The sequence below is a fragment of the Colobus angolensis genome, unplaced genomic scaffold, assembly GCF_000951035.1.
Source record: "Colobus angolensis palliatus isolate OR3802 unplaced genomic scaffold, Cang.pa_1.0 Scaffold137, whole genome shotgun sequence".
Taxonomy (NCBI): domain Eukaryota; kingdom Metazoa; phylum Chordata; class Mammalia; order Primates; family Cercopithecidae; genus Colobus; species Colobus angolensis.
In genome coordinates this window covers 404,732-428,663 of record NW_012114455.1, presented here as the reverse complement: position 1 = coordinate 428,663, position 23,932 = coordinate 404,732, and the positions used below count along the sequence as shown (strand labels likewise).

Sequence of the window (23,932 nt, the reverse complement as noted above, 5' to 3'; positions counted from 1 at the left end):
GATGAGGAGTTTTTCCCCCAAATGGTAGCCATTATTTCATTTCTCAAAAAAGAAGCTAATCACCCACCAGTAAGTTTAAGGCCATTTCTTATTGGGAAGTAGTTGTCTTTTAGGAGTGTGACATCAAAGTGTACCAAAGGAAGGGAAACTGATTATTGTTGTAAAAAAAATAAGTTGGGCATGATGGCTCCCGCTCCCGCCTTTAATCGCAGCACTTTGGGAGGCCGAGGTGGGTGGATCACTTGAGGTCAGGAGTTTGAGACCAGCTGGCCAACCTGGTGAAACCCTGTCTCTAGTAAAAATACAAAAATTAGGCCTGGTGCGGTGGCTCATGCCGATAATTGCAGCACTTTGGGAGGCTGGTGCAGGCGGATCATGAGGTCAGGAGTTCGAGACCAGCCTGGCCAACATAGTGAAACCCTGTCTCTACTAAAAATACAAAAAATTAGCCAGGTGTGGTAGCAGTTGCCTGTAATCCCAGCTATTTGGGAGCCTGAGGCAAGAGAATTGCTTGAACCTGGGACGTGGAGGTGCCAGATTCTGTCTCAAAAAAAAAAAAAAAAATTAGCTGGGCGTGGTGGCACACACCTGTAATCCCAGCTACTGGTGAGGGTGAGGCACAAGAATCGCTTGAACCCAAGAGGCAAAGGTTGCAGTGAGCCAAGATGGTGCCACTGCACTCCAGCCTGGATAACAGAGTGAGACTCTGTCTCGAAAAAAAAAGTGAGTTATTACAAGGCAAAGAGTGGTGGCTCATGCCTGTAATCCCAGCATCCTGGGCAGCCAAGACAGGAGGATTGCTTGAGCCCAGGAATTCAAAACCAGCCTGGGCAACATAGCTAGACCCCCATCTCTACAAAAATTTTTAAAATTAGCTGGGTATAGTGGCATATGCCTGTAGTCCCAGCTACTCAGAAGGCTGAGGCGGGAGGATTACTTGAGTCTGGGAAGTCCAGGCTCCAGTGAGTCATGCATTCCAGCCTGGGTGACAGAGCAAGATCCTATCTCCAAAAAACAAAAAAAAGTTATTACAAATCTATACTTTCAAACCCTTATTCTCCAAAAAAAGTCACTGGTTTTTTCACTAAAGTGTCCTATCTCTTCCTTATAATCATTCAGGACCTTCACTGGAGGCCCAGTTGATATAACTAGGAATGAACTCAAATTTTATGGATTTCCCGTCACCAGCCTCAAACTACTTAAACCTTTTTGGTGATTGGAACGTCAAAAACCAGGAAATCTAACAGACAGTTCTCAGGAATTGTTTAAATAACAATGAGTAATTTAAAAGTTTAAGTAACAGTTATAAATGTTTAAATAACAATTAATGAGTCTAGTTCTCATTGCGCTCCAGAGCTTTGAAATGCTGGTATGAATCTTGAGTCCAAATCAGCTTCAGGCTCAGATCAGCAGGGCAGGAAACTGACAGGCTTTGCAGAAATATCCAGCCTGTGCTGCCTCTCCTCCAGGTTTCAGCTCTCGGTTTGAGAGATTCTGAACAAGGTCTGGGTAGGCCAAGAGTTTCTTGAAAACGGTTCTTTGCAGGATCTGACTATAGCATTAGTGCCATGAGAATGCTGAATGAAATAACGTGATTTGGGCATGGGATTGCTTTTTCTCCTTAGGTATAGGTGGGATTAGCTGAACCTAGCTAATCTCCTAGTCTGCTCATTTATTCAACACGTTTCTCAAGTGCCTACTATATGTCAGGCATTGGGATACTTCACTGAGCATAATAGACAAAAATCTCTGCTCTCCATCCCAACTCCTTAGCATAGTCCTCTGTAAGATCAAGAAAACATTTCAAAGGAGGGCAGGGAAAGATGGTAGCTATGAAAGGTAATTTTCCTTTAAAGCATCGACTTATGCAGAAATATGATCTATGTCTTAGCCTCGTACGCACCACAATCAGACATCATAAAAGTGACCAAGTGCTTTTGTCTCCTCTGAGAAGGGGAATAATTCCCCGAGAATTTTAGTGATTTCATCTGGATAACACTCTCATACTTGAAAGCTTTCAAGACAAACTAAAGGATAGACAGTAAATTCAGGGCAGTCTTAGCTCCAAGAAGCAGCTGATAACAAAATATTAATTCTTTGCCATCTTGCAAAGGAAGTCAAGGAGAGCGAGAGGACAGACTGAGAATGGCCATGGGAAGCCTCCCCAGAATGTTCCCAAAGCTCCTCCGCTAGAAGGTATGAGAATGTAACAGGAAAAGTCTCAAAGATGGAGCTCCTTCCAGAGCCTTTTTTCAAGAACCTATTAGCACACACACACCCCTTTCTTGCCTGTGTGTGATTGTATGTAAGTGTGGTGGTTGAGTGTTTTTGTAGGTTAAACCTGTAATTGATGTGGAGGGTAATAGTTCGTTTCCAAGTTAATATTTAACGAACCAATCTTCCAGTATCAAAGTTTTGCTGTACTTGAGAAACAAACTTTATATAGCTTCATATATATACAAATTATATGATTTAAGCAGCCTGTGAAATTAAAAAAAAAAAAAATCCAACATTTTCTGTCTTATTCTGTTAAGTATACTAGTCAAAATTGAAATAATTCTTTTGCTTCTCTTTATAAAGGGTTTTCTAGCACAGTCTCAATTTATTATCTTGAATGTTACTCTCTTGAAATCTAAGCCTAATGTGAGCCTTTTCCGTCTGAATTCCCAGATCTTAATTCTGTGCTAACCTGACTTCTTTTAATTTTGGGATTAGTAATGAGTTTCAGACAAATAGAAAATGTCATTTTCAAAAGGTCATTAGTCATAATCAGTTGTATATTTTCCCACAGCACACACAAAGTCCATTATTGGACTTTCTGAATTTCCAGGTTAGAAATTAAGCTGTTAATTATTTTAAGTGACGCCAGATACTTTTCTTTTCTAAATACAGCATTTTTCACCTTATTTTGGTAAGTAGTTAGGTCTGAAGGCCCTCGTAGACATAATAGCCACTTTAAAATGTTATGATCCATAGATTTCTGAAATCCTAGAGTCTAAGGTATGGATTCTGACTATACAGTGAGGCCATGGAAGTCACGGAAAGCAGTTTATCATTAATTCTTAGAAACTTGCTAGGGGTGGGTTTTAGTTTTAATAGGTTGATTATCTAGACTTACACTGCCCAGGACAGTAGCTACTAGTCACATGTGGCTATTTAAATGTAATTTTAAACTAAATATAATTAAAAATGTAATACCTCAGCCACATTTTATGTTCCAGTGGCCACCACATTGAAGAGCAGATGCAGAACATTTCCATCATCACAGACAGTTCTATCTGACACTGCTGTTCTAGATACTTAGGGAATTTGACTTTTGTTTCTCTTTCCAGGAAGAGAGACATCATGCAGAATATTGTGCAGATTTTGGAATCGGTACAGTTGAAATGGGAACTTTTTCAGAGCTGGACAGACTTTTCAAGGCTCCATCTTTCTAATAAACTGGCCATTTTTGGAATTGGTTATAACACCCGTTGGAAAGAGGATATCCGTTACCATTATGCTGAGATCAGCTCCCAGGTGCCCCTTGGCAAGCGACTTCGGGAGTACTTCAACTCTGAGAAGCCTGAAGGACGGATCATTATGACCCGAGTGCAGAAAATGAACTGGAAAAATGTTTACTACAAATTTTTAGAGATCACTATTAGCGAAGCTAGGTGCTTGGAGCTGCACATGGAAATTGACTGGATACCCATTGCCCACTCCAAACCAACTGGTGGGAATGTTGTTCAATATTTATTGCCTGGGGGTATTCCTAAAAGCCCAGGCCTTTATGCCATTGGCTATGAAGAATGTATTGAGAGGCCCCTCTCACCACACATGGAGCAGCGTTCCCTGGACCCAGGAAAAGAGGGCCGGGTTGACCTGGAAACCCTTTCAGCACAAACCTCATTACAGGTGGAAATAGAACCCACCCGAATTATCTATTGCTACCTCGGGATTGCTGAGGTCAGGACTCTGCAGCAGTGCTTATTTTTACATTTCCAAGCAAATACCAAAACCTTCAGCAAAGATTGGGTTGGTATTAATGGGTTTTTGTCTCAGAACTGTATTGTGGATCCCGGAGTTTCTCCCAAATCCATCTACATCAAATTTGTAGAAGTAGAGAGGGATTTTCTTTCTGCAGGCTCTTTAGTTGAGTGCCTGGAAAAAGCCATTGGATACCCCTTAAAATTTAACAACTGAATGTCATCCTTCATAAGGATTTGGGCTCTTAGCTCCTTCTTCTCTACTCACTTCCCATTACCCGGACCACCCCTCATCCAGATGCCGCCATCAGACTCTTCATGGAAACCCGTTCTTCAGTTGGGCCAGTACGACTTCTAAGGAATCATAGTAGACTTGGGCCAGAAAAAACAGACCTCACCTGAAAATGCTCATTTTGAGCAAGCAAGATATATAGCGAACTTGCATGGTGGGTCAGCTATTTCTTTTTTAAAAACAGAAAAACAATTTTTAAATGGATTTTAGAGCCCTAATATAAACAAATGTAGGTACATTCCATATTGGACAAAACTTATACTTTGAGTTTCATATGAAATTGAAAAACTGTATTTTTTTCACAATGTTTCATTTTTACACATCTCTGTGTCTCTATATAAGTAATATTTACAACCCTGAATAAATAAGCAATAGATAATGGCAAGTTAAATCTTGATTCACAGTTAAAAAGACTGTTTTTCAATATCACCCTTAGCTACTATTGTATATAATTTAGAGTTTCATTTTTTTCACCAACCAAGTGTTTTGCTATTTCCAGTCAGTGTTGCCTGCAAAGACCTTTGTTTCTGTGATGTATCAACTTTACAGTTGTGTTGCCATTTCAACCTTTTTTAAACAAAAAAAATTAAAGTAATTCCTGGCCCCTTGGCGTAGTAGTTGAGCTTTTTGTAGCAGAGTGTGGCCGCACTGGCAGTGGGGGCTGTGCTCTGGCTTTACTGCTAAGAATGAAGAGAACAAACAGAGCAGGGTATCTTCACATCCTTTCATTCTCTATACCTCACTGACCAATGTCATTATTGTCAGAGTACCAAAGGTCACTGGACATCTCATTTTGTGATTCTTTTAAAAATGACTAGGATAATCCTTTTGACCCTAAGTACATGAATTTGTAAAAGACTCATTCCTCATCTTTTACACTCAGTACTCAGGGGCAGCTCTCACGGAGTACAACTGGAAAATTGATATAATCTTGCTGTCTCTCAAAAGGAAGGAAGATCCAGTAGAAACATCTTTTTTTTTTTTTTTTGATAGGGTCTTGCTCTGTCACCTAGGGTGGAGTGCAGGAGTGCAGTCATAGCTCACTGCAGCCTCGAACTCCTGGGCTCAAGTAATCCTCCTGCCTCAAAGCTTCCTGAGCAGCTGAGGCTACAGGCTCGAGTGCCACCACACCAGCAATGTTTTCACTTTTTTTCTTCTTTTTTTGGTAGAGACAGGGATTGTGCTATGTTTCCACCGAGCTAGTCTCAAACTTTTGTCCTCGAGCAATCCTCCCACCTTGGCTTCCCAAAGTGCTGGGATTACAGGTGTGAGCCAGTGGGGCCAGCCCAAAAGTATTTTTTTAGGAGAGGGAATTGACAGGTATAAGTCCATTAGGAAGGTAACTGTCACGTTTAGATCTTTCAGAGATTTCTAATGGGCCAACCACCACTCCACTTACAGGTTAGTACTCTTGGCTGAGAATCACTTACTAACAGAGTAGTCAAGGATCACTTTGGTCTCATGGCAGGAACTTGTTGGATTGGTTATTTATCTTTATGATTTCCCAGCATCTCTCAGGTACTCTACTTAAAGTGGGCTGCAAATCCAGGTAAGAACTCTCATTCTTCTCGTTTTTCTATACTACTGAAGATACAGTTGCATATTAACAAAAAGTGTCCTTTTCCTGCAGCCGGAATGTTCTCAGATCAGTGATTTTCTCATTCTGATGCCTGTTGGTTGATTGATGCTTATATTTGTAATAACTAGAGAGCTTATAATCAATGAGATGGCTTTTATTTCTGTTATTTGAGTCTGGGGTTATGGAGTTGGGTACTAGTTCAGGGAGAATATAAATATCTTGAGAATGTTTTGAGTGTAGCACCTGTTCTCCCTAGGCAGCATCTATAGGCAGAGGCCTGAGGAAATCCTCTTGAGTTTGCTCTTCTTTGGAACTTAGAATTCTGATCCTAAAGGCTGAGGCAGTCTTGACCATCTTTTAGCCATAATCTCGTAGTATTCAGTGCTAAATGCTGTAGGAACAAGCATTATTACCAGGAATACTTCATGGCATCTCTAAAATGTTGCCACTGACCAACCCCAAAACTAACATTATGCTCTATGCATTTTTTTTTTTCTGCATCTTCCCATTGTTGTTAGTTGCTTAGCTGGGGCAGAACACTTTGGGAACATTTCGCAAGGATGTTTTAGACCTACTGAACATTACCGAGAAAGGGACATTGCTAGACCAACTATGAGCGGCATGGAGAAGATAGCAAAGGCTGGATCCAATAGATGTTTTCAACATTTGCCTTGGGATGGGTGGGGGGTAGAGGACAAAGATGAGCATTGGGAAATGGAGGTTTACCAAGAAAGTACCTTGCTGATACTGGATCTCCAGTCTCTTTGGCCAGAACAGTCTAGAAAAGAAGATAGCAAGATGTCAGATAACTATGAGCATTGCCAAAAATAAGAAATGGACTATTGAGACCTTAATGAAGCTTTATAACTGATTAGAAAGTATATTCAAATGTAAAGGTAAATATTAGGAATTACTTTTGAAATCTAAGATGAGATGTGATTGGAAGAAACACGAATGACCTGCAAGTCTCTAACGTATGAAACTGTGAACTTAGCTCTTGCACACATGTTTATGTAAGCAGTTTCCAGGTCACACATAGATCATCTGTGTCATTTACACCAGGGTGGAGAGCAGTCCGCCCTAAAATGAATCTTGGCGAAAACTTTCACAAAGTAATGGAGCTACTCTGCTAACTTCTACTAGTTGACTGCCTCAGGGTCAGAGGAAAGAAACTGCTGAAATAGGAGACAGGAGATAGTGAGGACAATTCTCTAGGGTCAAAGAATCTTGAAGAGACTGCCCCTGTGTCGCATGGAAACATTCACTGACTACAAATCATTGGTTGCAGCTTTACTTCCCATGTCGGAAGTAATTTGGGATCTGGATTCTGAAGGAAAAGTTAGCTACAGGGAATGAATGTTGAGGCTACACCTTATGTAGCACTCGATCAGGATAAGCACAGCCTATGTGATTAGATACCTGGTGTTTCTAGGTTAGAACCAAAAGACTTTGTACTTCCTCTCTTGGAAGGAGTTACTTCTTTGGGGTGACTTGTCTGGAAACAAAGGAGGGGTGTTTACAAGAGATGGTTTGCAATGCAGACTAAAGCCAAGAAAAATTTGAGTGTGATGGAATAGGAAAACCAAACAACAGCCCCCAACCCCACCACATAATCTGCTTGGCCAAGTCCAAGTTTGTAGCTCACTACACAAGAGTGTGAGACTGGCAGGTATCTCTTCCTGTTGTCTTTGCCTCCACTGAGCTGCCAAGTACTGGATTCCAGGGTTTGCATGAGCAATTTTGTGTTTGCATAGGCATTTCTCAAAGTCACTGCATGGCAGGTATTTGAAGAGGAGCCAGGCATATCACACTAGGAAGAAGCAGCTGAGAGGGCGTATGGGGCACTGTATAGAAAAAGACCTCGTGTGAGGTGTGGGCCCAGGGACTACACTCTGTTAAAACAACAGAACTATGTGCAGTAAATGGAATCCCGCAGGCCTGGCTGCTTTTCTTCCCAGACAGCCGCGGGCAGCGCCAGGAAATCGTTGTTGTGCTTTCTGCCCTCACTGACCTTTGCTGGGTGGTTGAGCTGTGCTGGGATGTTTGAAGCATCTTTTTCTTTTTCTTTTTTCTTTTTTCTTTGGCTTTTGGACAGAAAAGCAAGAACAGGTGCGTGCCTTTCTGTAAGGGAGCGGCGGCCGCCAGAGGGCGCAGAGGTGCCTTTTGACCGAATAGCACGGGGCGGGGGGGCGTTAAATTCAATTCACAACGAACAAGATCTAGTCTCGGGAATTAAAGGATCAGCGCGCGCCTGAGCCTTTCACTGCGGGAATGGGAGGCACTGAAGATTCAGGGTATAAAGAAGAAACGGAGGGACTGTCCTGTCTTCCTTCTCGCAGCCGCCCCTCCTCCCTAGTCTACATCAGGCCTGTACGCCGCTCATTTCAGGGGCTAAGCTGGGAGCAGCATACACACCGCCTCAGTTTCCCGCTCAGCTCCTGGGACTACTTTGTGCCAACCTTCCCTGCTCGGAATATGAGGCACAGCCGGGGTAATCCTCCAGCCTGGGTTGGGGTCTGCGGAACTCGCGGAGCGCTTTTTCCTGCCCGCAGGTGAAGATTCCCCGCGCGCCCTGGGCTCCCGCGCGGCCTCCGCCGTCGCCCTCGCTGCAGCGCTCCGGTGGCCGCTCAGGCCCCGCCTCCAGGAAAGCCACAGATTCCCGCGGTACAAAGGAGCCCGCGCGGCCGGCGCTCCGGTCTCTCCCTGCAGCTGGAAAATGCTGCTCCCCTCTTCCTCCTTCAGGAAGGCCGCCCTGATTGGGCCGGGAATGCGGCACCCCCAAGCTTGGAGCGGGTTGTTGGAGCCAGAGCCCAGGAGCGTTTACATGTCAGGGGTTACGGGTGGTTCCGACTTCGGATAGTCCCCAAATTTCCCACCCTTCCTGGTCACCCTTCCTATCCCACCCCGGCGGAAGGGGAGGTTACGGCTCAGGATAGTTCTGGAGCCTCCTCTTCCCCCTCCACTCCCTGGGTGGCTCGTGGGGCATCACAGCTTACCTCACCCCTCCCTGCGTTCAGACCTGGAAGAGGCCGCAGGGTCCCGCCGTCCGCGTGCTGGCGGCGCCCCCGGGCGGCGGACCCCGCGCGCCCCGCCCGGGAGGACGGCGACCTCTCCGCCCCCTCGAATGCCCCGCCCCGCTGTCGCCGTCGGTCCCCACCCCGCCACCGGCACACAGGCGCGCAGACTTGGGCTGGAGCCGCCCTGGGTGTCGGCGACCCGGCTCCCGCGCACGCTCCGGCCGCTGCGCAGCCTCGACACCTGCGGGTCCGTGCGCCCCGCAGCTGGCGCCTCTGACTCCGTCCGGGCCAGGGAGGACCATGATTTCCCTCCCGGGGTCCCTGGTGACCAACTTGCTGCAGTTTCTGTTCCTGGGGCTGAGTGCCCTCGGTGAGTGAAACCCGGACCTGGAGGGGACTTGGGATGCGGGATGGGGTGAGTTCGACCCTGAGGGAGAACTTTGGCCACTGCTGCGGAATTGGGTCCCACGACTCGCCCTCCTCCCCTGACCTCCTAATCCCACTCCAGGGCATCACTGGCTGGCGCTGACTTCTCGCTTTGGCGGGGACAGCCCCCAGTTTGGGTGTGGGGGCGGATGGCTGGGGGAGGTAAGGGCATCTCTCTCAAGACCTGGATATCTCGGGTGAATTATCGGAACCATTGCTCACCCTGTCGACTCCCCACCCCCCACCCAGCACAGCCGGATGAGCTGAGCCGCTAGATGAGACACTGGCTAAAGAGCTTAAGGACTTAACTCTAGCCCCCTCTCATCCCCGACCCCACATACAAGCTGATGAGGAAGATCCCCCGGGGAAATACCTCTGGTCCCCAGGCTTGACACACGCACTTTGTGTCAATTCCCCAGCGCAGATCCTCTCTCTTGCTCCCTCCTGCTTCCTGCCCTGGGAATCAAGGGAGGTGCCCCAAAAGGACGACCGTGAGGTCATTTGGGACACAGGAAATGGGGGAGGGGTTCAAACGCACAGAGAAATAGAATTGTGACCCCCCCCCCAGGCCCACCACCCCTATTGGTTCCCAGAGCCAAAGGGATGTGGGGAAATTGAGAGGAGGGTGGCCAAAGGTCAGGAAGGGAACCTCCTTGGAGCAAGTGTTTGGGAAGCGTTGGAGACCTCCAGGGGCGCTGGCTTCAGCTGAAGCTGGGGTGGCTCAGAACTCCACCTGGGAGAGATAAGGACCCGGCAGGACTAGGCCCTTTTAAGCTGCTTCACTTGCTATCCCTCAGCTTTCTTGCCATCCCTCTTCAAGGATCTCGAATGGGAGTGAAGGGTGGGTTTAGCTATATTGACTTTAACTCATTTCTCAGGTTGGAGGATGTTAGGACAAGTAAGGCCTGGAAAGCTGTAGAGTGAAATTCAGCCACAATGATGAAGACTGAGATGAGGATCACCAGTGTCCCCTTTTGCCTGTTCTGTGCTCCACAGTTGTTGGGGCATGCAATATTACAGTCCTTGGATAAAGTGGGTCTCAAGTACAGCCCCCCAGGCCACACCAAAGCCAGCAGTAGTCTTCTGTCCCTCCGGGCTTGGTGGGCCTGCTCCAGGATCCCTCAAACTTCTCATCCCGGCTTTCCCAACTTCAACTTCAGCTCTGTTCCTTCTGCACTCCACCCCAACTCTATCCCCCTTCCTTCTCGGGGGTGGGGGCTGGAGGAATCTCTGAAGCGAGGGAGGACAGTTTAAGTTGGCTGCCTGAGTGTCCCAGGCTTCACCTGCTGCTCATCTGCAACCCTCTGTCCTACCCCAGCTTTGGGCTTCAGTTAATCATACTGAAGACCTGGACTCAAAAGTTCCTATCGGCCCCCCTGGGGGTTGCCCCCGTTCCCGCCAGCTACTCGAGGGTTAAATGGCACTGGTGACCTCGGGGCAACGGGCAGGCGCCCGGCTCCGCTCTTCTGGGCTCTGGAGAAGGCTCTCCGCCTCAGCACGCTCCTCCGCGGCTCAGCGCTGCTGCCCCTGGGGCGTGAGAAGCCCGCGGGGGGAGTTTCTCAGAGAAAGACCGAGACTAAAAATAGTTGCCCTGGGGAGCGGGCCCATTTCGCTCTCCTTAGGCCCCTGCCGGCTCCCTCACGCTGGCCTCGGAGAGGGCTGTGGGCCGAAAGGGTCCCCTTCTTGGGCTGTCCCAGTGTCCTCTGAGACCCAACCAGCCTCCTTTTCTCTCCCAGTGGCTCCATGGACCCTGGGACCGAAGAAAACGAACCAGTTGGGTGACTTCCGAGCCAGCAGACACCCAGGACAGAGAGCAGAAAAGTCTCAGGCCCTCTTCTGTTCCTAGTTTCTGACAGGGCGAAGGGCAAGGAGCATGTGCCCAGACCCCAGTGTGTCCGTTACTATCTGTTTTAACTCTCCTCTACCTTCTGGAAAGTGGAATTATAAATGTGGGACCTGGGGAGGTCGCTGGTGGTCCGCAAGGTGAAGGAAGCGCGTGCCCCTTTTGGGCCTCAGGCAGTTTCCTGGCGGAAACCGCTTCTGGCCGCTCGGTGCGCGTTGTAGAAAGGCTGGGGAAGAGACGGCAGCACCTGCAGGCTCCAGGCGTGCCCGGCCTCGGCGGAATAGCAGCGGGCCGGGTCCCCAGGGAGCGTCCAGCTCCTTGAGGCGGGGACTGTTTCTTCCCCTAGAGCCTCCGGTCTAGTGGCCCCCCCTTCATTGTCTTCTGCCTTATCACTGGGTACAAATTTCCTGCCCAGACCACAGAGATCCTCCAGGAAATGAGAAGGGGGATGCTGCGAAGGCCAAGTAACAGAGGTGGGGGTTCTGTACGGCGCAGCCGGGAAGCGGTGGGGGTGGCTTGCATCCTGGCCGGATCGGCTCCCAGGCCTTAGAGGCCTTCAGCCTGGCTCTCCGAGGGTGAGGGTGGAGAGCGGGGCCTGGCTGCGGCCTCTTCCCGCGGCCTTGGCCGCCTGCTCGCCACGCAGAGGTGGTGTCTTCTGCTCCGAGGCAGAGGGCCGAGGCCTGGAGGGAATAGGGCCCGGGACTAGAGCAGCCAGCATCCTCAGGCCCGGCCGTGTGCAAGCCCAGGGTTATTCCCCAAAGGGGAATAACCTTACCAGTTGACTGCTCTGTTGCCTCCCCAAAGGGCAAAGGATGAGTATTTCAGGACGCCGTGGTGCAAACAATAGCCCCCTCCTCGAAACCAACACCCCGGTCCACCCCGAGTGCCGGACACACTCAGGGGAGGCTTTATACTTGTCCGGAGACCGTCGTTCGCGCTGCCCTTAATTCCTTGCCACCCGAGAGTTCTCTGCTCAGATCGCCCGGACCCCAGAAGGGCTCCGAGGAGATTTCTGGGTTTCAACTCTCCGTTTTCCAAGGGAAGCCCGCCTCTGGGATTGCGTGGGAGGGCGAGGAGCATCGCATTCACGGGGTCAGGCTTGGGCGCTGGGCCGCTCCGCTCTCTCCAGCTCCTGGCAAGTTCAGAAGGAGCCGCAGGGTTAACAGGTAACCAGGCAGCCTCCCGTCGGGAACTCGGGAGTGAGGGACCCTGGCGGCCCTGAGCAGCATCGCTACTCTCCCTTGGCTCTGGCTCAGGAAAACCAGGGAAGCAAGTGGGCTACGTGGAAGGTACAACAGAAACAGTCGATCTATCTTCCCCTCCTCGCTGGAAATCTGCCCCCTTTCTTTGATGCTCAGAAATCTACGCCTCTGGATACGAATAAATGCATAGAAATGTGTCCCCATCCCCGCTACAACCGCAGAGGCTGGCGGTGGAGAGAAGTCGTGATGAAATGGGAAGCAGGACACTGAACCAGTGGTCCCTGGGTACCCCTTGAGGCCTCCAGGGGCCGGACCCCGCAAGGTTCCTCTTTCCTGTTAGAGCGACTTTCCTCACTCTCTCGTGGAGCCGCGTCGGGCAGGGTCCGCGTGCGGAGCTGGGTGGGAGCCGGTCCTGGGCACTCACGCCTCGCTCTTGTCTCCAGCGCCCCCCTCGCGGGCCGAGCTGCAGCTGCACTTGCCCGCCAACCAGTTGCAGGCGGTGGAGGGAGGGGAAGTGGTGCTTCCAGCGTGGTACACCTTGCACGCCGAGGTGTCTTCAGCCCAGCCAGGGGAGGTGCCCTTTGTGATGTGGTTCTTCAAAGATAAAGAAAAGGAGGATCAGGTGAGGGAGGAACGCCTCTCAACCAGCGGCAAGTTGCGCCCAGCGGGGGTTGTAAGCAAAGAGCTGGTAGCGGTGGGAGGGGTAGAGCGGGAATGGAGGCCAGGAATGGGGGCCGGGGAATGGGGGCCGCGGAAGGAGTTTCAGGGAAGAGCAGAAGTCTTCACCGGTTCAGTTTTTGTTCTGATATGGGAGACTTCCCAAACAATTATCTTTTGCCGACTGTCCCTAAAAATCCAGCACACAAAATACTGTGAAAGTGGAGAGGCATTTTACTTGGTTATGGGGGTGGAGAGGAGGAGGGAAAAAATGGAAGTTGAGGACTGGGAAACGCTTAGGGGAAGTAACACACACGACTTGTAAAAGCATATTTCTGGCCTGGCGCGGTGGCTCACACCTGTAATCCCAGCACTTTGGGAGGCCGAGGTGGGCACATCACTTGAGGCCAAGAGTTTGAGACCAGCCTGGCCAACATGGTGAAACCCCGTCTCTGCTAAAAATACAAAAATTTGTCGGACATGGTGGCACCTGCCTGTAATCCCAGCTACTTGGGAGGCTGAGGCAGGAGAATCACTTGAATCCACAGGCAGAGGTTGCAGTGAACCAAAATCCAGCCACTGCACTTCAGCCTGGGCGACAGAGTGAGATTCTGTCTGAAAAAAAAAAAAAAAAAAAAAGCATATTTCTGCTTTCACATTCTCTGCTTTGAATACTGTCGAGTCACAGGCCACTTCTCTTTCCAAATGATTCTCATCTGTCACCTTGCCCCCCTTTAGATCACCTCAAGAACCAAGAGACCATCTCCTCTCACAGTCTCCTGCTCATCTGTCTTGACACCAGGTTTACATCCAAATACAGGTTTACCCAGAAGAGAACGAAACAATGTTCAGAACCCCTGAAAACTGTGTTCAAGGAAGTCATTTGGATTTTTTTGAGACAGGGGTCTCATTCTGTTGCCCAGGCTGGAGTGCAATGGTGCAGTCTTGGCTCACTACAGCCTCTACCACTCCTGCTCAAGTAATCCTTCCACCTGAGCCCCCTGAGTAACTGGGACTACAAGCACATGTCACCATGCTAGGCTAATTTTTGTATTTTTTGTAGAGACTGTTTCACCGTATTGCCCAGGCTGGTCTTGAACTCTTGGACTCAAGCAATCCACCTGCCTCGGCCTCCCAAACTGCTCACAGGCATGAGCCAATGTGCCCAGCCTCATTTGATACTTTTAAAATATATTTTTAATATTTTTTTCCTCGAAGATGCCTCCCCCCCGGTGTGTAAGTTTCAGGTCTTACAAACCTGGCTCCACCCCAGCAGTCCGAGTTGCATGCATACATACCTCCTATTTACGTTGTCCCTCCTCCCACTATTATGTCACCTTTCTAAACACCGCAATTGGGAGATGAGACAATGCACGGGAACCAAGAACTGTTCTGGTGAAGAGGACGGGGCAGTGAGAGGGGCTAGGGACAAAAGGTGAATGGGGAGCTGGTTCAGGTTAGAAGAATGGGTGCATGTGAGGGGCATGTGGAGAATGCCGGCTGGGGGAGGGAGACTGGCTGGGCCTGCAGGCACAGTGTGCACCTGTAGTAACGGCAGGGATGTGTTCTGCCCCACATCAGGTGTTGTCCTACATCAATGGGGTCACAACTAGCAAACCGGGAGTATCCTTGGTCTACTCCATGCCCTCCCGAAACCTGTCCCTGCGACTGGAGGGTCTCCAGGAGAAAGACTCTGGCCCCTACAGCTGTTCCGTGAATGTGCAAGACAAAAAAGGCAACCCTAGCGGCCATAGCATCAAAACCTTAGAACTCAATGTGCTGGGTGAGTGAGAAGCACAGACTTCCGGACCCCTCCCCACCCGCACTGGGAGGTCTGGTGAGTCTCTCTCCTAAAGGGCAAGAGTTGGAGGAGGGACAAATGAAGTGACAGAAGGGTGCAGGGCAGAGGGAGAGGATCTGTGAGTCTCCTGGTTGTGGTTTTAATCTGTCTCCCCCTGCCCAGTTCCTCCAGCTCCTCCATCCTGCCGTCTCCAGGGTGTGCCCCGTGTGGGGGCCAACGTGACCCTGAGTTGCCAGTCTCCAAGGAGTAAGCCCGCTGTCCAATACCAGTGGGATCGGCAGCTTCCATCCTTCCAGACTTTCTTTGCACCAGTGTTAGGTGAGGACGCTTCTGGAAACAGCCGAGACTGTGGCTGGGGAAGGGGAAAGATGGGAGGTACCACAGGGACTGGGGTGAAAAGGGGAGCCAATGCTGACAAGCACTGGGGAGGAGGAGGAGGATGTGGGGAGGATGGGGGCAGAGAAAGATGCCCTGCCAGGGCAGGTATTGTGTTAGGTGCGTTCACTGTGTATACTGTCAAGAAAGGGGCTCTAGAGCTGGAGTCTCTGTGTTCAAATTCCAGCTCTTCTAGCGACTAGCAGTGTGACTCGGTGCCTTCATTCCCAAATTTGTAAAATGTGGATTTTACACGCATCAGCTTGAACTCATTAGTGTGACTTGAACACACCAGTTATAAAAAAATATTTTAGGGATAACTGAAACATTTTTAATATGAAGTATTCGATGATTTTAGATAGTTATTTTATTAATTTCCTAGGCATGGCAATGCTATTGTGGTTATATGGGACAGCGTACTTCTTTTTTGGAGATTTATGCTGAAGTGTTTAAAATGTCTAAGTAAAAGAAAGAAATCAAATAAATATGGCAAAAAGTTAGCAACTGTTGGATCTAGGTTGTGGAAATGTGGATTTTCATTTTGCCTCTGTTTCTACTTTTCACATGACCATTTTTATAACAGTAGCTTTTTCTTTTTAAAAAATAATCTTTATTACCTCACAAGTTTGTTGGGAAATTGTAGTAAGTGCATACACATAAAGAATCTAGAGTAGTCTTTGGCACAGAGTAAGCAGCCAGTAAACATTCACTGTTATAATGATTAGTTCATATTGTCCTTTCAGCACCATTAGGTAGGTCATATTGTCCCCATTTTGCAGATGAAGAGATGGAGACCCTCAGATATCAACTACCTTGCTTAAAGTCAGTCACATGGCCTGTTCTGGAACCCATGTTTACCAGTTCCTACCCCAGTGTTCTTTCTCTTTCATCACGCTGTCTTGCCGAAATAAAAGTAAAATGGTGCTTTGGTTGCTCTTTGCATCACTTTCTCTGGGGCCTCCTGTCAGATATCCACTGGGGGCTCTGACTGAGGAGTGGGAATGGAGGTTATTGCGCTAGCCAGTCTGCAGCTAGGAGCCGAACCCAGCTGTCACACCTCTCCCCCAGTCAGGGAATAGACAAGCCATGACTCCCAGAGGGTCAAAGGGGACATTCCAGAGGAGGGAAAATATATATATATTTTTTTTAATGGGAAAGAGGGTCCCTGGACTGATGGCTAAATTGTGTCCACAGATGTCATCCGTGGGTCTTTAAGTCTCACGAACCTTTCCTCTTCCATGGCTGGAGTCTACGTCTGCAAGGCCCACAATGAGGTGGGCACTGCCCAGTGTAATGTGACCCTGGAAGTGAGCACAGGTCAGTGAGGGGTAAGTGTGGTTAAGAAGAGTGGTCAGTGGTGGGGGAGGGGTTGCAAGTGGGGAGGAGGCCTGTCTGCTGAGGCCTCTCATTGTAACAGGGCATGGAGCTTGCCCTGATCAAATGTTTGTACAAATGGTTGGTCAGTGACTGGTCATTTCCTGCTCAACAGCCACCCCTCTCCTTGACAGAGAAAAAGAGGGAATGTGTATGGTGGCAGATGGGGTAGGGGGAGTGGGATTGGAGAGGGGTGGGAACCCCTCAGCTGGGTGTCCCCCTCTAACACGACGCCTTTTCCAGGGCCTGGAGCTGCGGTGGTTGCTGGAGCTGTTGTGGGTACCCTGGTTGGACTGGGGTTGCTGGCTGGGCTGGTCCTTTTGTACCACCGCCGGGGCAAGGCCCTGGAGGAGCCAGCCAATGATATCAAGTAAGTGTCCCTGGTCTCTGCTGCAGTGGGGGCTCTCCCTGCTCTCCTCACAGAGTCTAGGAATTCAGGCCCCTCTCATCTATTGGAATGGGGTCAGTGGCTGAAACATCATTCCCATGGGCAGATTTTAAGGGAGAGGGAAAGGAGTATTGAAGTGTGCAGGGAGAGGTGGCATATAAGACCAAGCATGTAGAAACTCTCTCCTCCTTCCCCCTCCCACTTCTGACCTCTTGTTATTTCTTTGATGACTAGGGAGGATGCCATTGCTCCCCGGACCCTGCCCTGGCCCAAGAGCTCAGACACAATCTCCAAGAATGGGACCCTTTCCTCTGTCACCTCCGCAAGAGCCCTCCGGCCACCCCAGGGCCCTCCCAGGCCTGGTGCATTGACCCCCACACCCAGTCTCTCCAGCCAGGCCCTGCCCTCACCAAGACTGCCCACAACAGACGGGGCCAACCCTCAACCAATATCTCCCATCCCTGCTGGGGTTTCTTCCTCTGGCTTGAGCCGCATGGGTGCTGTGCCTGTGATGGTGCCCGCCCAGAGCCAAGCTGGCTCTCTGGTGTGATGACCCCGCCACTCATTGGCTAAAGGATTTGGAGTCTCTCCTTCCTCTTGGGGTCACCTCTAGCACAGAGGCCTGAGTCATGGGAGAGCAATCACACTCCAGACCCTTAGTACTCTGCCCCCACCTCTCCTTACTGTGGGAAAACTGTCTCAGTAAGACCTAAGTGTCCAGGAGATAGAAGAAGAGGAAGTGGATCTGGAATTGGGAGGAGCCTCCACCCACCCCTGACTCCTCCCTGTGAAGCCAGCTGCTGAAATTAACTACTCACCAAGAGTGAGTGGCAGAGACTTCCAGTCACTGAGTCCCGGGCCCCCTTGATCTGTACCCCACCCCTATCTAACACCACCCTTTGCTCCCACTCCAGCTCCCTGTATTGATATAACCTGTCAGGCTGGCTTGGTTAGGTTTTACTGGGGTAGAGGATAGGGAATGTATGTTTAAAACTAACATGAAATATGTGTTGTTTTCATTTGCAAATTTCAATAAAGACACATAATGTATGTATGGGATAAGAAACAAGTTGCCTTTTCACACTAAGAATTCTAGAAATTAAGCTTCAGGAGCATGCCAAGTGGACCCCTTCCCAAGCTGTGTACCCAGGAGGGCTTCTCCCCACGGGCTCAGAGCAGCTCTTCTAGTTTAGAAGGGTCCTTGTTTGTCACGTGGAGAAGAGGAGGAGACTCTGAGCTACTCTGAACAGCAGAGGGATGGAGCTGGTAGCTTTCTGCTGGAGCTTGAGTGCTCCCGGCTAGGGGGTGTGTGTACCTCATCTGCTTCCTCTTCAGGGACGGGGAGAGGAAGCTCAGGAGGGCTCCTCTCCCACACCATGGAATTCTTAACAAAAACACTTCTTGCCCATCTGGAAGAGATCTCTGTTGTTAGTGAGGGAGAGCTCGGCATAGTATGGGGTGCAGGTCTGTGTCCAAATTCTGCCATGTTTTTTCCTCCCAAGGGTGGGGTCTCCTTTAGGTCTCAGTTTCTCTGCCCCTAAAATGGAGTGGCTGTGGAAATGGAGAGGTGCTCATTTCTACAGAGACTCCTACCTCAGTAAGTGGTGAGATGAAAAGGGGCGTGGACAGAAAGGGTCTGCGGCCTGGGGCTCACACTGATAGTGAGGCTCCGAGGTGGGGACCCCACTTGCCAGCTCTGGGGTATCAGGACACCTTCCAAAGTCAGCTTTCCTCCCTGAGCTCCAGTGCTGAGCCCCTCTCTGCAGAAGGCCCACACCAAGCCCAGCCCTTTTCCCAAGGCCTGACAGCTTCAGACTTGGGGAGAAGAGGAAGGAAGGAGGGAGCAGGGATAGAGAGACTGCAGAATTGGGGCTGGAGGAGAGGAGGGAGGCCCACTTTTTTTTTTGTTTGTTTTGTTTTTTAACCTGCGGTGCCGGCCTCTCCCCTGTTTGCTCTGAGATACCAGTCTCGCTCCTGCCCAGCCCGGGCGGCTACCCTTGGGTGCTCCCTTCCCTCCCCGACACCCAGACCGACCTTGATCGCCCACCTGGCAGGAGCAGGACAGGACGGATGGACGCGGCCATGGCCGAGCTCCCGGGGCCCTTTCTCTGCGGGGCCCTGCTAGGCTTCCTGTGCCTGAGTGGTGAGGAGGGGCCAGGCGGGACCACGGCGAGAACTGGGGGGCACAGGCCTGGCTTCCCGGGCTCCTTGGGACCCACTCTGTCCCCGCCCGGCCAGATGAGGCCGCCGTGGGCCTCAGGGGCCCTAAGGCGCCTGGGGTGAGGCCGGGGAGGGGGTGTCGAAGGCCCGGAGTGGGGAGGAGAGAGGCCCCCAGGCCGGCGGGCGAGTTCGGCCTCTCCGCGGCGCAGGCCTGAACCTCCACACCGCAGGGTTAGTGTTTTCCTTTCTCTGCTAAACACACGCGCCGTCTTACCTGGCCCGGTTCCGGCTCTTTTACCCACAAAGACCCGGCCCCTCCCGGAAACCTCAGGTTTTGGGAAGGGAGGGGTTGGATTGAGGGGAGAGCGTTGTGCTCTGGAGAGGGAGCCCCCAGCTTCCAATGTAGATGCCCGGGGGTGGGCCCGATCCTCCAGATCACTGGAATTTGGGTTCCTACCTCCCTCTGGTCCCCGGCCCCAGGGCTGGCCGTGGAGGTGAAGGTACCCACGGAGCCGCTGAGCACGCCCCTGGGGAAGACAGCCGAGCTGACCTGCACCTACAGCACGTCGGTGGGAGACAGCTTCGCCCTGGAGTGGAGCTTTGTGCAGCCTGGGAAGCCCATCTCTGAGTCCCATCCAGTGAGCAATGAGCAACTGCATGAAGCTGGGTTTGCCTGGAGGGACAGGAGCCCAGGAAGAGGGCATGGGGTCGGGAGGGGGCGTTTGGGGATCGTTACTTGGATGAAAAGGTAAGTGGGCTCTCCCAAGATCTTTTCAGAGCTGCAGTCTGCCTGACCCTATATCTTCCTTTCCTCTCCCATAGATCCTATTTCCAACTCCCCTGCCTTAGTGTATCCATTGACACTAAGGTGTTGTGACTGATACTAAGATAATATGCTGCTTCTCTCTTAGAGAGACAGACGGGGAGAGAGAGAGAAAGACAGAGAGAGAGAGAGACCAATGGATCAGGTTCATTTAGCACTTAAAAGGGGGTGGTGTTTGGGAACAGAGAGACCTTTGAGGTTCCAGCTACAGGGTGTCAGCTCCCTGGCTGATGTAAGTCAGGGGCCTCTTATACCCACTTCGATGAGGAAGGACTGTAGAGTTGATGCCAGGCAGAAAAAGGCACATATGTGTGTCTTCTGCCTCTCCCCAGATCCTGTACTTCACCAATGGCCAACTATATCCAACTGGTTCTAAGTCAAAGCGGGTCAGCCTGCTTCAGAACCCCCCCACAGCGGGGGTGGCCACACTGAAACTGACTGACATCCACCCATCAGATACGGGAACCTACCTCTGCCAAGTCAACAACCCACCAGATTTCTACACCAATGGGTTGGGGCTAATCAACCTTACTGTGCTGGGTAAGGCAGGCTGGGGATCCACGAGCCACATACTCTTTCACACACTTGGGGGGTTTGCACTGGTCCTGCTAAATCTCCGGTTTCTGACTTTTGGCCCAAGCACACAACTGCACTGGGGGCCCCAAGCGAAAACACTCTCTCTTTCAGTCTTCTAATCCAGATGGTCATACTCCAATTCCACCCTCCACTGAGAGCATCTCCTCCATCAGAGCCTAATAACAGAGTGTGGGAGAGAAAGCCCTTCCCATACGTGGGGATCTGAGTCTGCTCCCAGAAGCTCCATCATGGGGAAGCCTCTCACTGGTAGTTGGATTCTGTCCCTCCCAAGGTCGGTGGCAGAGAAGGGGAGTGGCCATCAAAGGAAAAAGGGCTGATATTACTGAGCAGCAACTTTGTGCTCAGAGCTTCTGTCTCACCCCAAATTAGACCTGTTCAGAGATGAGCAACCACAAAAACTATCAAAGAGGCTGGCAGTGTTTAGATGGAAAAGAGAAGGCCTAGGATGGGTGTATGACTGCTGGATTCAACTATCTGAAGGGCTGTCATGTGGAGGAGAGATTTTAATTTCTCTTTGTGGGCCCAAAGGGCAGGAACTGAAACCAATGGGTGGATATTATGTTAACACACATTTTGGCTCAACATGAGGAAGAGTTTTCTCTAACAATCAGAATTTCCAGGAGTGGAAATCTCTCAGTTCCTGGGGATGCAGTGGTGTGTGGACACAAGAGGGCCACTGTTTGAGAGGGGTGTTGAAGTAGAGAATGTAGCACCTAATGAAGCTGGGAGTGGGGTTGGAAGATTGCTGAGGAACTTTCTGTTTTTTGCAGTTCCCCCCAGTAATCCCTTATGCAGTCAGAGTGGACGGACCTCTGTGGGAGGCTCTACTGCACTGAGGTGCAGCTCTTCCGAGGGGGCTCCTAAGCCAGTGTACAACTGGGTGCATCTTGGATCTTTTCCTACACCTTCTCCTGGCAGCATGGTTCAAGGTAAGGGCCCAGGGCATCAGGAAGAGGGGACTGGAGACCTGGGCAAATCTGCCTCTTCCTTGGCTTCCTGTATTATTCCCTCCTGCCTGTCTTCCTGCACAGTGTGTGGCTGGGTGATCCTGGGAGTATTTCTCAAGCTGAATATATTCCTGACATCCTGGAAGAAAGTAGAGGGCAGGAAGCATTCTGTTGATGCCCACCCATCTGCCTTGGGGAGATTTCTTTTAGGTTTCCTAAGGGTCATGAATCACTTCCAAACTTCCTAGAGAGGAAACAGAGGCCAAGTAGCACGGACTGTCTTGAATCTTTTAACTAGTTTCTTTGGAGGAGCCTTAGTTTCTCAGCTTCCTCTTCCTGCATTCAGTTGTTCTCTCCAGCCCCAGCAAACTCCTTTATCAATCCAGAAATGAATGACCCACCCCCAGATCACCTCCTGGTATGTGCTTTGCCTTCTCAGGCAAAGGCAAACAGTTTAGAAAAGCATTTGTGTCCGCTTAGAGCCACCCTACAGGATGCAGTTTCTAGCAATCAAGCCTTTTACCCCAAACCAGGAACCTGACATCAGCTAGTAAGCACCCCACCCTGACTCCATTGCCAGTTTCTGAATCCTTCATGAATGTGCAGTCCTCCTCCTCCCAAAAAGGCAGCTATGTAGGGTGGAAAGAACAGGTAAGTTGTAGCAGCTTTGGAATTCCTCTCTGGGTCTCCTCAGATACACTACTTCCTTTTTCTGAACTGGTTTCCCCACCAATAAAAAAAAATTAGTTCCTCCCTGACAGGATGGTTGTAAGGATGACATGAAATGTGCTGTCCTCATAGAGGTGCTCACTGAGTTGAATGGGCCGTGGAACACTTCCTCTTCATCCTCTAGATGAGGTGTCTGGCCAGCTCATTCTCACCAACCTCTCCCTGACCTCCTCGGGCACCTACCGCTGTGTGGCCACCAACCAGATGGGCAGTGCATCCTGTGAGCTGACCCTCTCTGTGACCGGTAGGGATGCTGGGTGGAGGCCAGGCCAGCAGCCTTGTGTTGGGGAAACTGTCAGCTGGTGGGCCGAGGAAAGCCTGCAACTCTGAAGGTCCTGTATCTCCTTAGAACCCTCCCAAGGCCGAGTGGCCGGAGCTCTGATTGGGGTGCTCCTGGTCATGCTGCTGCTGTCAGTTGCTGCGTTCTGTCTGATCAGGTTCCACAAAGAGAGGGGGAAGAAGCCCAAGGAGACATATGGGGGTAGTGACCTTCGGTGAGCAGGAGGGCTGGGGGATGGTGCAAGGAGGGAGGAAGGGGCTTGGGTTAAAAGCAGGTGCCTGCAGTCCTCAAACTCCAACATCGTTCAGTGTGTTTAGGGGTAGGAGGTGTTGTTGGGCCCTGGGATTTACTGGTGGCAGCAGTATAACCTGTGTATTTGAGGGTGCAGGCGAGCAGTACAGGGTGGAGTGGCTGGTAAAAGCTGTGGCAGGGAAGCTCAGTTTGCAGGACTGCCCTGCCCTCCTCATATTTAACAAAGTTTACTTTTCTGTTCTGAACCACCTGGGAGTAGTAGTGGCTTGTAGATGCCGGGAGCTGCATTTGTCCTGAGCAGTCGGCTGAGTTCAGTTCTTCTGTGGAGGAAATCAGGAAAGGGGAGGAGAAGCTGCCTCTGTCATCCACTTTAGCTGTCAGTCAGTGTCTAGGATAGAGATCAGAGCAATATTTCTCCAGGTGGAGTCCTCAGATTACCTGGACAGAAATCACCGGGAACTAGTTATACGTTCAGATTCAGGCCACTCCTAGCCTTCCTAGAGTTGTGTGTTAGGGAGTGATGAGGCCCAGAAACTTCATTTTAACCAAAGTTCCGCAGGTTATTCTCAAGCACAGTGAAATTTAAAAGTCCCCAGGTTAGAGGATGGCCCTCCTCTGCAGGAGGCTTCTACTCTTCACTAAGAACTTGCCTATACCCATCAGGGAGGATGCCATCGCTCCTGGGATCTCTGAGCACACTTCTATGAGGGCTGATTCTAGCAAGGGGTTCCTGGAAAGACCCTCGTCTGCCAGCACCGTGACAACCACCAAGTCCAAGCTCCCTATGATTGTGTGACTTCTCCCGATCCCTGGGAGGGCGGTGAGGGGGAATATCAATGATTAAAGTCTATGGGTACCATACTGTCTCCTTCTTTCTGCTGGTATGGCGAATTCCTCCAGGCGGCTCAAAGAGTATTAACAGTAAGAGAAGGAATGGGCTTGAAGTCCGAGAAAAGGTAGGCAGGAAGTTTGGTTGGGTCAAAGGGGTAGGTTTCAACCTAGGTGCCTCTCCACTTCACCCCACCAGCTCCCGATTTTTGGTTTGGCCCAAAGAGACTTGTTCAAGTTCCAAGCGGAGGCCTTGTGCACCCAAACTCCCTCCCCCGGCACCCTCTGAACACTTGGACATTCCTCTTTATTGTTCACATTCCAACCCAGCACAGTCACATGCACACACGGAGATTAAAAACCTTTCGGCCACAGCCCCAGGAGCCCGGCGGGG

The 23,932-nt window shown here is 50.5% G+C and overlaps 3 protein-coding genes and 1 long non-coding RNA gene across 4 annotated transcripts in view; 3 read left to right on the top strand and 1 right to left on the bottom strand.

The window, feature by feature from the left end:
- The window catches only part of MSANTD2 (Myb/SANT-like DNA-binding domain containing 2), a 34,373-nt gene extending 29,509 nt beyond the window's left edge, over positions 1-4,864 (top strand). Inside the window, exon 5 of the mRNA XM_011934727.1 lies at positions 3,333-4,864. Within this exon, the coding sequence (XP_011790117.1) occupies positions 3,333-4,185 (853 nt within the window). The 3' untranslated portion in view covers positions 4,186-4,864. The remainder of the gene's footprint in view (positions 1-3,332) is intronic.
- A 553-nt stretch (positions 4,865-5,417) lies between these two features.
- LOC105506444 lies at positions 5,418-12,178 on the bottom strand. Its single transcript, XR_001000923.1, has 2 exons — positions 11,901-12,178; positions 5,418-6,617 (listed from the first exon to the last, which is right to left on the bottom strand). It is a non-coding gene; the product is annotated as an uncharacterized LOC105506444 (long non-coding RNA).
- Positions 8,990-17,988, top strand: ESAM (endothelial cell adhesion molecule). Its single transcript, XM_011934581.1, has 7 exons — positions 8,990-9,226; positions 12,771-12,949; positions 14,566-14,767; positions 14,948-15,103; positions 16,355-16,477; positions 16,778-16,904; positions 17,157-17,988. The coding sequence occupies exons 1-7, from the start codon at positions 9,157-9,159 to the stop codon at positions 17,470-17,472; spliced, it is 1,173 nt and encodes a 390-aa protein (XP_011789971.1). The 5' UTR covers positions 8,990-9,156; the 3' UTR covers positions 17,473-17,988.
- An 896-nt stretch (positions 17,989-18,884) lies between these two features.
- On the top strand, positions 18,885-23,571 carry VSIG2 (V-set and immunoglobulin domain containing 2). Its single transcript, XM_011934582.1, has 7 exons — positions 18,885-19,065; positions 19,563-19,720; positions 20,238-20,445; positions 21,273-21,431; positions 22,303-22,422; positions 22,528-22,672; positions 23,374-23,571. The coding sequence occupies exons 1-7, from the start codon at positions 18,993-18,995 to the stop codon at positions 23,504-23,506; spliced, it is 996 nt and encodes a 331-aa protein (XP_011789972.1). The 5' UTR covers positions 18,885-18,992; the 3' UTR covers positions 23,507-23,571.
- Positions 23,572-23,932: the final 361 nt, after the last annotated feature.